The 15,210-nt window shown below is 35.6% G+C and overlaps 1 protein-coding gene across 9 annotated transcripts in view; it reads left to right on the plus strand.

Moving 5' to 3' along the window:
- Nucleotides 1-15,210, plus strand: part of PPP1R12A (protein phosphatase 1 regulatory subunit 12A) — a 161,588-nt gene that overhangs the window by 124,171 nt on the left and 22,207 nt on the right. For 8 of the 9 annotated variants that reach the window (XM_040491344.1, XM_040491348.1, XM_040491346.1 and 5 more), the window contains 4 exons: nucleotides 773-973; nucleotides 1,205-1,373; nucleotides 3,388-3,509; nucleotides 14,517-14,582. In XM_040491344.1, the coding sequence (XP_040347278.1) occupies nucleotides 773-973; nucleotides 1,205-1,373; nucleotides 3,388-3,509; nucleotides 14,517-14,582 (558 nt within the window). Of the gene's footprint in view, nucleotides 1-772; nucleotides 974-1,204; nucleotides 1,374-3,387; nucleotides 3,510-10,150; nucleotides 10,225-14,516; nucleotides 14,583-15,210 lie in introns of all 9 variants that reach the window. The other variant, XR_005795409.1, reaches the window with a different exon arrangement.

Consider the following 15,210-nt stretch of genomic DNA (forward strand, 5'->3'; position numbering starts at 1 on the left):
ATGTGCAAGTACCAGGAAAATGTCACTCAGTCTAGTTAGCATCTCCTTAACCTCCTTGCCATTCTAGTTATATCTACTATATCATTTTGTGTCTATCCTTTCCCATAGTTGAGGCGCTCCAAAGTCCAGATTCACCTCCTTGATCCTTACTTTTATTAGTATTTCATTTCAAGCTGAACTGTTTGTTAAGGACTTAACATATTCTTCCTGCCTTTGTACCTTTACTTTTTGAAATCTCACCTGTTCTTTAAGGCTTATCCTTTAAAAATTATTTCTTTACTGAAATTTTTTTCAGTAAATACATATGTATGTGTTTATACATACATATTATACATATATATGTTATACATGTTGTATGTATATATTTATGTTTTTATATAATATATATGTGTAAAACAGAAGTACATATAAATTCAGTGTATAAACAATGTATATATCAGCTTTTCCTTCTTTGTACTTCTTAGGAATATTTATATTCATATTCATGTGATAGCACTGTCATCTCCTCCCCTTTTTTTAATTTCTTAAATATAGAGACTATTTCTTACATGTATTTTGTCTTTTCCAGTACCTATTACTGTGCTTGCTCATGATGATTCTTCATAGAATGAATGTGACTTGCCCACTAAAAATTTTGTTCGAATTTGCAAACCAATTCCAAACATGTATTTGACTTCCAATACATTCATATTAAATTTGTCTACTTATAAAATATTTCTTTGAAACAAGCTATACTGCTTCTCATTCTTAAATTTACCTTTTTAATGTACAGGGAGTAACACTGACTGATCTTCAGGAAGCTGAAAAAACAATAGGAAGAAGTCGTTCTACCCGAACCAGAGAACAAGAAAATGAAGAAAAAGAAAAAGAAGAAAAAGAAAAACAGGATAAAGAGAAGCAAGAAGAAAAGAAGGAGTCAGAAACATCTAGAGAAGATGAATATAAACAAAAATACTCCAGAACATACGATGAGGTAATAGTGTACCACCAACACAGCTAGGTCAAATGGTATGACTAGTTTTGTGACTTTCAGTATACAAGAGATTTATATACCGACAAACTATATACAAAATACTCCAAAGGACCAGAAATCTGCATTATTTTGAGATGATTAGAATGTTATTTTTCTTTCAAAATGAACCTGTGTTTAGATGTTTTTAACTGTTAAATATTTTACGTGGGAATTAATTTTAATATTTCACAGACTTACCAGCGTTACAGACCAGTATCCACTTCAAGTTCTACCACCCCATCCTCTTCACTTTCTACCATGAGCAGTTCACTCTATGCTTCAAGTCAGCTAAACAGGCCAAATAGTCTTGTAGGTATAACTTCCGCTTACTCCAGAGGATTAACAAAAGAAAATGAAAGAGGTAAGAAGACCTTTGTTTCCTTCAAATAATCCTTTGAATTTTTTTTTTTTTCTAATTTATAGTTCTACAGAAAAGAAACAACTTTTCTAAACTGGGAGTCATTCCATTTTTTCTTTCAAAAAGAAGATGATGGTCAAAAATAAGAAGAGTAGAAAATAAAAATAGGAAATTATGTAGTCTGGCATTGTTACATATATCTTTATAATTTAAGACTTCACAAAAAGCATTATGTACACCAACATAGAAAAGTCAGCATAGAAGAACTGGTGGGAGACTATTTCTAGGAGCTGTTTATTAGTGCCTGAAGTTACTTCTTGCCTATTGGATCATATCTTTAAATTTTTTATATGTGAATTGTTTTAAACTAAAATCACTTAAAACACATGTAGTGTCCTTGCTAAAACAAAATGGTTTTTATGCTTATTTCTTGAGAAATAGATTTCTTTTTCAGTGATATGTTGGCATATTGATAATCACTATTAACATTTCTTACTTTTTCATATAAACTTCCTATTTAAATTTTAATAATTCCTACTTTAATTAAGAGATTGGTACTAAATAAAATTATTTCTAATTGTAGGCATTTTGTATTTTAAAAGAAAATCCCACAGTATTAGTCATGATAATATCAGTAATCATGAAGGATAAACTTCAGAAAAATTAAGTTTTCCCCAATTTTCAGCTGACTTTTCTTTTTTTGGTCATTGAGATATTTCAGTTCTTTAAAATACTAAGCGTGAGGCTCACATAATGGTTTGTAAAAACCTTGAGCCAACTTTGAAAATTAGGGATATTTGCATAAAAGTTTAGGTTTTCATCTTCTATTGAAAAGTGGGAAGATTAAGCAACACTGTTTCTAATTCTCACATATCAACGATTGGCTAGAGGCAAGGAGTAAGTTACAGCCCCTCACCCCTTGGAATAGTGCCCTCCTGGCCCATTTTATCCATTTATATTATCTGGATGGCCACTATATGCATTGGAGTTTGAGATCTTTGCTCTAAACCAATTCCAAAAACAATTCTAAAAAAACTTGTTGGCACTATAATTTTGAAATTTCTTTTGCTGTGACTCTTTGCTAATGGCACAGGAAGGAGACTTTTAGAAATAATTTCTAACATTACTTTGTTCCATATAGATGTCTACTTTTTAAAACCTATTTGAAGGCTTCTTTATAGAATATAAGTCTAAAGCTATTTTAACTATCCTAAGAAGGAAACAAATTTTGAGACTATATTTAAAAAAAAATTTTTTTTAATGTTTATTTATTTTTGAGAGAGAGAGAGAGACAGTGAGACACAGAATCCAAAGTAGGCTTTGGGCTCTCAGCTGTCAGCACAGAGCCTGATGTGGGGCTCAAACCCATGAACTGTAAGATTATGACCTAAGCCAAAGTCAGACCCTTAACCAACTGAGTCACCCGGGCACCCCAAGACTACATTTTATGTTGACGTGTTTTAAAAGATAAATATTTTTCCCAGAAAAAAAGAGTTTGTTCTTAGATACTGTCTAATAGAAATGAAATGAATACTGTATTTATTCTACCGAATGAGGATTGGGAATAGTAGAAACAGAAACTGAAAAACTCGTTCTATGTCTGCTAGCTGTTCCATCATTAAGAACTGTTTTCTTCGAAGTGTTAACTTTGGGTATAGTAACCCCCTATCAAACATTAATAACTCGAGCCCTGTTTTCTTCATAGGATTCAATTATTTTCTGTTCAGCAAATATTATTAAGTATGTCTTTTGGCAGATGTTTTGTTTCAGGCACTAGGAAAATGAAATAATAAAAATCAGTTCTTGTCTTGATCAAGAACCTGTCTAATGGGAGATACAAATACATGTCTAAACCAAGTGTTTTATAGGAATGCTGAGGGGGCACAAATAATTCTGACTGGAAAATTTTAGAAGCCTTTATAAAGGAGGTTGATTTTGAAATATGATTACTACATTTTTCTTATAAAATACTATCAAAATACGTTGCTACCATGTGGTTCATTATAATCCTTAACAGAGGGAGAAAAGAGAGAAGAGGAAAAAGAAGGAGAAGATAAATCACAACCTAAATCAATCCGAGAACGACGACGACCAAGAGAGAAAAGGAGATCTACGGGAGTTTCATTTTGGACACAAGATGTGAGAACCTATTAAAATATAGCTACTTGATAGTATACTTAATCTTTCTAGAAGTACATACTAACAATTTCTTACATGCCTCAGATTACATGTGCTTTTAGCTCATCACTGAATTTTGAGTCCGGTTATTAAATCAGAAAAGTTCTTCTTTATTAGGATAGTTAATGAGTACTTAGATTTTTGGTATTACTAAAAAGCAGTTCTGTCCCAATTTTGGAATAAAAATAATAATGGCTGTTATTAAAAATAATATATATATTAGTGTATAGTGGCTGAAGTGCTGCTTTATCTTGGAGATTTTTGAAAGAATGATGCTTTACATGTTTTTATTATTATTATATATTACTTTCAAAGTATACAACATAGTGATTCAACAATTATATACAAAATGCCCACCACAGTAAGTATAGTTACCGTGTCATTATACAAAGTTAGTACAATATTATTGACTATATTCACTCACTATGTGGTACTTTTCATCACCTTGACTTATAACTGGAAGTTTGAACCTCTTAATCCTCTTCACCTATTTCACCTATCTCACCTATCTCCCACCCTTATCCCCTTTTGCAACAGTCTGTTCTCTGTATTTATGAGTCTGTTTTTGGTTTTTTGTTTGTTAATTTTGGGGGCTTTTTGATTCTACATGAAAGTAAAACATGTGGTATTTGTTTTTCTCTGTTTGACTTATTTCTTTTAGTATAATACCCTTTAGGTCTATCCATGTTGTGAATGGAAAGATTTCTTTTTTTCTATTTGTGGATGCATAATATTCCATTGTATCTATTTCCACATCTTTTTTATTTATCTGTACATGAACAGTTGCTTCCTTCCCTTGGCTATTGTAAATAATGCTACAATGAACATGGGGATGAATAGTCTTTAAGGATTAGTGATTGGGTTTTCTTCAGGTAAATTACCCAGCAGGGGAATTATTGGGTCACATGGTATTTCTATTTTTAATTTTTTGAGGAAGCTCCATTGTGTTTTCCATAGTGGTTACACCAATCTGCATTCCCACCAGCAGTGCACAAAGGTTCTCTTTTCTCTATGTCCTTGCTAGCACTTGTTATTTCTTTATGATGCTAATCATTCTGACTGGTGCAAGATGTTATCTCATTGTGGTTTTTATTTGCATTTTCCTGATGATTAGTGATGTTGAACATCTTTTCATGTGTCTTCTGGCTCTTTATGTGTATTCTTTGAGCTTATTTATTTTGAGAGAGAGAGAGAGAGCAGGGTAGGGGCAGAGAAAGAGGGAAAGAGAGAATCCCAGGCAGGCTCTGCGCTGTCAGCACAGAGCCTGATGCGGGACTTGCAACTCACAAACCTGAGCCAAAACCAAGAGTCAGACACTTAACTGACTGAGCCACTCAGGTGCCCCTCTATGTGTCTTCTTTAGAAAAATGTTTTTTCAAGTCCTCTGCCCATTTTCTAATTGGACTTTTTTTTTTTTTTTTTGGTTGAGTTATACAAGGTTTTTATATTTTTTGAATATTAGCCCCTTACCAGATAATATCGTTTGCAGGTGTCTGCTTGCATTCAGTAGATTGCCTTTTCATTTTGCTGATGGTTTCCTTCATTGTACAAAAGCTTTTTAATTTGATAAGCACCAGTTGTTTATTTTTGCTTTTGTTTCCCTTGCCTGAGGGGACAGATCCAAAAAACTATTGCTAAGGCTGATAACCAAGAGTTTACTGCCTATGTTTTCTTTTAGGAGTTTCATGGTTTCTGGTCTTACATTTAGATCTTTAATCCATTTTGAGTTTATTTTTGTGAATGGTATAAGAAAGTGGTCCGGTTTCATTCTTTTGCATGTAGCTGTCCAGTTTTCCAGCACCATTTATTGACGAGACTGTCTTTTCCTTATTATATATTCTTTTGCTTTGTTGAAGATTAATTAACTTACATACACGTGGGTTTATTTCTGGCTTCTCTTTTCTGTTCTGTTGATCTGTATGTCTATATTTGTGACAGCACCATAATATTTTGGATAGGATGGACATTTTGACAGTATTTTTCTAGTCCATGAGCATGGTATATCTTTTCATCTCTTTGTGTTATCTTTCATCATAGTTTCTTTACTTCTCTTTTGGCTAGTTCATTATTAATGTATAGAAATGCAACATTTTTGCATATTGATTTTGTATCCTGCAATTTACTGAATTCATTTACTCTATTTTTTTGGTGGCATCTTCGGAGTTTTCTATATATGGTATGTCATCTGCAAATGGTGATGGTTTTACTTCTTTCTTGATAATTTAGATGTCTTTCATTTCCTTTTCTTGTCTGATTGCTGTGGGTAGGAATTCCAATAGTACTATATTGAATAAAAGTGGTGAGAGTAGATAGACATCCTTGTCCCGTTTCTGATCGTAGAAGAAAAGCGTTTAGCTTTTCACTGTCAAGTATGATGTTAACTATGGGTTTTTCATCTGTGGCCTTCATTATGTTGAGGTGTGTTTCCTGTAAACCCACTGGGTTGAAAATTTTTATCATGAAAGGATGTTGAATTTTGTCAAATACTTTTTCTGTACCAAGACGATCATGATTTTTATCCTTCATTTTGTTAATATGTTGTATCATATTGACTGATTTTTATATTGCACCTTTGCATCCCTAAGATAAGTCCCATTCAATCATGGTGAATGATCCTTTTGATGTATTTGGTTTGCTAATGTTTTGTTGAGGGATTTTGCATGTATGTTCACCAGTGATATTGTTCTATAATTTTCTTTTTCTGTAGTGTTTTTGTTTGATTTTGGTATCAGGGTAATCCTGGCCTTATAGAATGAATTCTATAAGGACACATTCTTTCCTCTTCTGTTTTTTAGAATAGTTTGGGAAGGATAGGTATCAGCTCTTTAAATCTTTGGTAGAGTTCACCTATAAAGCCATCTGATCCTGGACTTCACTCTTTACCAGGCATTTTTTGATTACAGATTCAATTTCATTACTAGTAATCAGTCTGTTCAGATTTTCTACTTCTCCCTGATTTAGTCTTAGAAGATAATATGTTTCTAGAAATGTCCATTTCTCCTAGAATGTCTAATTTTTTGGCATGTCATTGTTTTTAGTAGTCTCTTATTCTTTGTACTCCTGTGGTGTCCATTGTAACTTCTCTTTCATATTTTATTTCAATTCTCTTTTTTTGATGAAGCTGGACGAGTTTTAAAGAACCAGCTCTTAGTTTCATTGCTCTTTTCTGTTGTTTTTTAGTCTGTATTAATTTATTTCTGCTCAGATCTTTATAATTCCCTTTTTTCTACTAACTTTGGGCTTCATTTGTTCTTTCTTAATTCCTTTAGGTGTAAAGTTTGATTGAGACTTTTCTTGTTTCTTGAAGTAGGTCTGTATCGCTATAAACTTCCATTTTAGAATTGCTTTTGTATCCCAAAGATTTTGAACCATTATTTCCCTTTTCATTTATCTCTGGGCAATTTTTTATTTCCTCTTTGATTTCTCCATTGACTCCATTGGTTGTTTAGTAGCATACTGTTTACCACGTGTTTGTGGTCATTGATTTTAGTTTCATACTATTTTGGTCAGAAAAGAGCTTGATAAGATTTCAATCTTAAATTTATTGAGACTTGTTTTGTGGCCTGACATGATCTGTCCTTGAGAATGTTCCATGTACATTTGAAAATACTTCCATGAATTTTGTTTTTGGATAGAGTGTTCTGTATGTATCTGTTAAGCCCATCTTGTCTAATGTGTCATTCAAAACCACTGATTTTTCTTTCTCAATGCTCTGTCCATTGATAAAAGTAGGGTACTAAAAGTTCCCTACTACTGTATGATTTTCAGTTATGTCCTTTATGTCTGTTAATATTTGCTTTATGTTTCTAGGTGCTTCTATGTTGGGTTCATAGATATTTACAATTCTTCTATTCTCTTAAATTGATCTCTATCATTATGTAATGCCCTCTTTGCCTCTTTCTACAGTCTTTGTTTTATTTTTTTTTTTATGTTTATTTTGTGAGAGCAAGTGCAAGTTGGGGAGGGGCAGCAAGAGAGGGAGAGAGAATCCCAAGAATCCCAATCCTCACTGATAGCACGGAGCCCCCAGCAGGGCTTGATCTCATGAACCATGTGATCATGACCTGAGCTAAAATCAGGAGTTGGACATTTAACTGACTGAGCTACCCAAGTCCCCCTATAGTCTTCTTCTTTTTTTTTTTTTTTTTTTTAACATTTATTTATTTTTGAGATACCAAGAGAGACAGAGCTTGAGCATGGGAGGAGTGGAGGGAGAGGGAGACACAGAATCTGAGGCAGGCTCCAGGCTGTGAGCTGTCAGCACAGAGCCTGAGGCGGGGCTCAAACTCATGAACTGCGAGATCATGACCTGAGCCAAAGTCGGACACCCAACTGACTGAGCCACCCAGGCACCCCTACCAGTCTTTGTTTTAAAGTCTCTTTTGTCTGGGGTGCCTGGGTGGCTCAGTTGGTTAAGCACCGACTTCAGCTCAGGTCATAGTCTCACGGTTCAAGAGTTCGAGCCCTGCATCAGACTGTGCTGACAGCACAGAGCCGCCTGCTTTGGATCCTGTGTCTCCTCTCTCTCTCTCTCTCTCTCTGCCCCTCCCCTGCTTGCGCTTGCTCTCTCTGTCTCTCTCTCTCTCAAAAATGAAAAAAATAAACACAAAAGAAAAAAATTAAGTCTCGTTTGTCTGATCTTGGTATTGCCATCTTGGCTCCCCCCGCCCCCCCCATTTGCATGGAATATTTTTTTTCTATCCCTTCACTTTTAGTCTGTGTGTGCCTTGAGATCTGAAATCAGTCTTTTGTGGGCAGCACGTAGTTGAGTCTTGTTTTTTTAACCATTTAGTCATCCTTTGTCTTTCCATTAGAGCATTTAGTCCATTTATATTTAAAGTAATTATCGATAGGTATGTACTTACTGCAGTTTTGTTCATTGTTTTCTGGTTCTTTTTATAGTTCTCTCTTTCTTCTCTTACTCTCTTCCCTTGGATTTGATGACTTTCTTTCATGGTATGCTTGAATTCTTTTCTTTTCAATTTCTGTGTATCTATTTTAGGTTTATAACATTCTATGTATGTAGCAGTTTATCTTGTTAATGGTCATCGCTTAAGCTCAAACACATTTTTTTAATGTTTATTTATTTTTGAGAGAGAGAGTACCAGCAGGGGAGGGGCAGAGAGAAGGAAATAGAGGATCCCAAGTGGACTCCACGCTGACAGAAGAGAGCCTGATGTGGGGCTCAAACTCATGATCTGAACTGAAGCCAGATGCTTAACCAAATGAGCCACCCAGGCACCCCAAGTTCAAACACATTCTAAAAGTTTTTTTCTCCTTCCTCCATATTTATATATATGACATATTATTTCCTCTCTTTTTCTGTGTGTATCCTTTAACTACTGTGTGTAGATATAATTAATTTTTACTACTTTTGTTTTTTTAATCTTCATATATTAGCCAGTGACATTTTTTCCTTTTATAATTTTCTTATTTCTAGTTATGGCTATCTCTTTTCCAGTTATAGAAGTCTCTTTAACATTTCTTATAAGGCTAGTTTAGTGGTGATGAAGTCCTTTAACTTGTTTGTCTGTGAAACTCTTTATCTCTCCTGCAATTATTAATAACCTTTCTATGGGGCGCCTGGGTGGCGCAGTCGGTTAAGCGTCCGACTTCAGCCAGGTCACGATCTCGCGGTCCGTGAGTTCGAGCCCCGCGTCAGGCTCTGGGCTGATGGCTCGGAGCCTGGAGCCTGTTTCCGATTCTGTGTCTCCCTCTCTCTCTGCCCCTCCCCCGTTCATGCTCTGTCTCTCTCTGTCCCAAAAATAAATAAAAAACGTTGAAAAAAAAATTGAAAAAAAAAAAAATAACCTTTCTAGGTAAAGTAAGCTTTTGGATGTAGGTTTTTTTCCTTTCTATACTTTGAATATATTATGCCACTCCCTCCTGGCCGGTAAAGTGTCTGCTGAAAAATAATCTGATAACATTACAGGGTTTCCCTTGTACAAAACTAGTTGATTTTAAAGATTCTCTTTATTGGGGCCCCTGGGTGGCTCAGTCAGTTAAGCGTCTGACTCTTGATTTCTCATGATTGTGAGATCATGGGACCATGCTTGGGGTTCCACACTGGATGTGGAGCCTGCTTAGGATTCTCTGTCTCCCTCTTCCTCTGCCCCTCCCCACCCTCGTCTGTCTCTCAAAAAAAAAAAAAAAAAAAAGAAAAGATTCTCTTCACTGTTAATTTTTGATGTTTTATTTATTATATATCTTGGTGTGGACCTCCTTGAATTCCTCTTCTTTGGGGATCTGTGTGCTTCCTGGACCTGGATGTCTGGTCCTTTTCCCAGGTTAGGGAGGTTTTTAGTTATTATTTCTTAAAATAAGTTTTCTGTCTCTTTCTCTCTCTCTTCTCCTTCTGAGACTCCTATAATGTGAATGTTAGTTCAAATAATGCTTGATGTTGTCCCAGAGGTCCCTTTAGCCTATCCTCATTTTTTCTTTTTGTTTTTTTAGCTTGGGTGCTTTCTACTACCCTGTCTTCAAGATGGCTGATTCATTATTTTGCATTCTCTAATCTGCTGTTGATGTTAATGTATTTTTCATTTCAGTTACTGTATTCTTCAGTTCTGATTGGTTCTTTTTTATATTTTTCTTTGTTGAAGTTCACACTGAGTTCATCCATTATTCTCAAGCCCAGTGAACACCTTTATGACCATTACTTTGAACTCTGTATTAGGTATATTGTTTATTTCCATTTCATTTAGTTCTTTTTTTGAGGTTTTGTCTTATTCTTTCATTTGAAACCTAACTCCTGTTTCCTCATTTTGTCCTACTCTCCGTGTTTGTTTCTCTGTATTAGGTAGGTCAGCCATGCCTTCTGGTCTTGAAAGTAATGGCCTTGTGTAGAAAGGGTTTTGTGGTGCCCTGTAACATGACCTTTCTGACCACCCGTCAACAGAACCAGACACTCCAGTGTATCCCCTGTGTGACCTGGGTGCACTCTTCTGTTTTAACTAGGCCATGAGTGCTCCAGGGGTGTTGGTGGGTGGGCTGGCCCTCATCCTAGCTGGCTGAAGCTACAGGGCTGGCTCTCCTCCTTTGAATGTGCTCCAGCCACCACCAGGCTGCCTGCTAGGTGTGATGAGCAGTAATTGTTTTCTGGGGACATCAGTCCTGACCACGACTGTCCACCAGGTATTGCAGAGCAGGAGTCACTGTGAAGGGGTACCTGCCAATACGGGTGGAATGAATGGGGACCGTCCACAGGGAAAGCTCGGGTTGGGTGAGCATAAGGTAAGATAGAGGGTGTCAAAACTGGCCCCTTTGGCCAGCTAGGCAGAGGGGGTTGGAAATGGTGCTAGCTAGTACCTTCTTTCCCAAAGAAAGCTCCTATAAATCTCTGCCCCTCAAGCACATGCCCTAAAATTAGTCCATAAATCTTCATAATCTAGGTGCTTTTCAAACTGCTGCTTCTGTGCCGAGTCTCAAACCAAATGACAGAGTACAATGTCCCTTTGCAAGTAAAGCATCAGTTTCCATACAGCCCTCTGGCTCTTCTGCAGTTAAGCCCTGCTGATTTTCAAAGCTAGATGTTACGGAGCCTCATCTACCCTGTGCAGATCCCCAGGGTAAGGAGTGCCTAATGTGAGGCTTGACCCCCTTGTAGGACCTCTGTACCTGTATCCTCCCTCTCATTTGTGGGTTGTCCGTCCTACCCTTCTTAATGTGGCTTCTCTATGATTTTAGCTTTGGAAAACCTGTTCTGCTAATTTTCAAGTTGTTTTCAGAGTGAGTTATATGTAGCTGTTGCCTCAGTGTGTCCATGGAAGGAAGTGAGCTCATGATCCTACTTCACCATCTTCCTAGAACTCCTTAAGATGCTTTACATTTAACCCATTTTCATGAATATGATGCTACAATATATATAACAGATCTCAAGTGATGTTTGATAGGAGTAGTGTTTTGGCTTACAAAATTTTATTTTTTTCCCTTATCCCTGGTTGTATATATGCCTGATGTTGCTATTCATATTATACAGGAGAAAGAACTGTGGGGTAGCACAGTTAATGTGAAATTTATGCTGTTTGAATAGAACATATAACTATAGAAGGGCAAACATAATGTGTTTGAGTTGTTTTGTTTTATTTAGACTCTTGGGGTTTTTTCCATTTTTTCTTTTAATTTTTATTTTATTTTTTTAAGTAGGCTCCACCCCCAGCGTGGAGCCCAAAACAGGGCTTGAACTCACCACCCTGAGATTAAGACCTGAGCTAAGATCAAGAATCCGATGCTTAACCAAATGAGCTACCCAGGCACCTCTCTTGTAATTTTTACTACAGAAAAATCAAACCTACAAAAGTAGCAGAGAACTATAATTACCCCACCCATTGTTTAAGCTAAATCCCTACCACCTCACCAATTCCCATATTATTGAAGAAAATCTGCAGAAGATTATTTCATCTAAAAAACTTTAGTATGTATTTTTAAGAGGAAGTATTCCTTTTTAAAAATTATTAAAATTGTATTTTTTTAAGTAATAAAAAGAATCACAATATATGTTGCCATACAACAAATGATCACAAAACCATGCCCACATTTTTTTGTTAAATAAATTAACAATAAGTCCTTAATATTGAATATCCAGTCAGTTTTAATGTCCATTTAACTCGTATACACCATAAATGGTTTGTTGTTGTACTTCTGGTTTGATTGGAATACAATAGGGATTATACATGGTGATTAATTATGTCTTTAAAGCCTCTTTTAATCAGTTTCTCCCTCCCATTTTTTTTCTTAAAATTATTTTTTGTTGTTGTTTATTTATTTATTTTGAAAGAGAGAGAGCAAGCACAAGTGGGATAGGGACAGAGAGAGAGAGAGAGAGAGAGAGAGAGAGAGGGAGGGAGGGAGGGAGGGAGGGAGAGAGAATTCCAAGCAGACTCCAAGCTGTTAGAGCCCGACGTGGGGCTCAAACCCACAAACCACAAGATCATGACCTGACCCAGTATCAAGAGTCGGACACGTAACCAACTAAGCCACTAAGGCACCCCTCCTTACAGTTATTTTTGAATGAACTGGGTTGTCATATCCCTGAAATGTAGTTTAACACATTAATGTGTTTTTTTATATTTCCTTTAAATTGATAACTACCATTTTACTGTTTGGCAGCTACCAGGTAGAGAACTGATCTGATTGTTTCTGAATTCTTCTGGCAAGGTATCTTTCTTCATCAGAAAGTATCTGATGTCTGGTTGATTTTAATTGATTGCCCATTAACATTTTAGTAGCAGTAAAATAAAACCTCACAGTCTTAGCACCCTAACATACTAGTTCTTATTACTTAAAATTACCTTCTTAATAAGTCATCTGTCTTAGGAGATTCATAGACAAAGCTGTGTTTATTATATAATATTTCTTTTTCCCCAGTTTTATTCAGATCAGTTCTCCCTTCAGAACTTCACTTTCTGGAATTCTACCCTTAACTACCATTGTAAAGATCCTTCCTGGGATTCATATTGGCAATATTCATCTTTTTAACTTAAGCCTACATTGAATTGTATTCTAATCAGCCATCAAGCACAGGTCTTCTTTCTCCTTTGTAGCCACATTTGAACCTGTATCAGATCATATACAAAAAGAACAAAGGGCTTTGTCAAAGAAAGGGTGGTGCATAGTTAGGCAGGTTTTTAATCTCTTGTATTATTAGGCTCCCTCCCCCTTTTTTTATTATCACTTTTTTGGACCTCTGAACCTCCCCACTTTGTAAATTTCTAGTTTCTGTTTTTTGCCATGAAACTGCAGTGCTTAAAAATAATCAGTTCATTATGTGGAATTCATATTTTTATATGAATATATTTATATTAATAAATAATACTAGCAGCAGCACCGTTGATTTTACCTGGTCACTTAGTAACTTCACACATTATTTTTGCTAGGTGATAATATGATAGCCTATATACAAAGATTTCCTCTAATCCTTAGAATAATTCCATAAAGTTTTTTTCTTTAATGTATATTTATTTTTGAGAGAAAGAGAGAGCATGAGCACATGTGCAAGCAGGGGAGGGGCAGACAAAGGGAGACGGGATCCGAAGCAGGCTCTGTGCTGACAGCAAAGAGCCCAGTGCTGGGCTTGAACTCATTAACCATGAGATCATAACCTGAGCTGAAGTAAGACTCTTAACCAGCTGAGCCACCTACGTGCTCCATAATTCTATAAAGTTTTTATCCCCTATGGGTAAGGTAAGTATGGCTCAAAAAATTTTAATAAATTTACCCTCAGTCACGCTGAAAATAGCTATACCAATATGCAACTAGGGTGATCTTGTTTTAAAGCCTGTGGCATTTTTATAGTGAGCCTGAGCTAGATATCTGTGAATGGAAATTTCCCTTTCCTTTTTTTTTCAGCCCTTTAAGGTTTGTTGAGATGTTCAAGGCCTTACACTAGAATATTCCCATAGTCTGGGAGTCTAGGCTTTTAGCCATCTGAGATCTTGATTTTCTATTTGGTGTGCTGTAAACTTCCAAGAAATTTCCAGATGGATGAACTACCTACACGTGATAGGATTTCTGCATAAATCTTGCAAGCTTATAGAATCTAACTCTTCTTACTTAATACAATGGACTTCCTATTTTTGCTGCCTCCTTATAATTGAGTGTCTAAATAGTTCATTTAACTATTAAAGCACATGTAGCATCATTACAATATAAAATGGAATACCTTCTTTCTTCTGCTAAGGCTCCAGTTTCTTCATCCCCATTGTGAATGTTTCTTACGTTTTGTTTTTAGGTAGATGGCCTTTTTTCACCATGTATGCTAACCTACTTAAATTGTGTCATGTGGACAAAATAGACTTCCTCTAAACAGGGTAGGAAAATTCCCACTCAAAAATCAGTTTTCCTTTTGATCTGTTGCTAGGTAGATTTTTCTCAAGGTCATTTTAAATTAGAAAAGCCCTAAAATATTTAAATATCAACTGTTTGAAATATATTTCTACTTTTCTAAAGTAAAGTGACAATCTATTTTAGAGTGATGAAAATGAACAAGAGCAACAATCAGATACAGAAGAAGGATCCAACAAGAAAGAAACTCAGGTAAGAAAGCATTATTTTTTGTGTTTAGAAGCATTCATATTTTTCAAGGATTACCATTTGCTTGTGTTTGTATTTATTCCTGCAAAACTGTTACTGCATACTGTACCTGCATGCTTGGGGATAGTACTCAGCATTTCTCTGGGATGTGGGGTAGACGGACTGGAAAGGACACAAAGAATATTTTAGAGGCAATAGAAATATTCTGGATCCTGATTGTAGTTGTTTTCTGAATATATACAACTGTCAAAACTTATCAAACCATGTACTCTAAGTGGATAGTTTATTGTATGTAAATTAATATTCAAAGTTGAAAACAAAAAGTATCTAAAAGATACCCAGAAGGTGGGTACCTTACCAGACCCAGATTTTATTTTTGTAAATGTAAGTTATATAGTTATATACAGTTACAAGTTATATTTTAGGGAAGACAGTAGGTCTTTTTAGCTTTCTTTACATTTGTTTAGAAATACACTCTAAAGGACTTTTATATTATCACAACTGATCATCCCAACAATCTTCTCAAAAAGGCATTTTCTTTTCCTCAGTGATGAAGAAACTAAGGCAAGTTTGAATGACTTAAAAGGTTACATAACTAGCAAATGTGGGAAGTTTCTTCCCAATAGTTATT

This window comes from Herpailurus yagouaroundi, unplaced genomic scaffold (assembly GCF_014898765.1).
Source record: "Herpailurus yagouaroundi ecotype Mexico unplaced genomic scaffold, PumYag 182, whole genome shotgun sequence".
Classification (NCBI taxonomy): Eukaryota; Metazoa; Chordata; class Mammalia; order Carnivora; family Felidae; genus Herpailurus; species Herpailurus yagouaroundi.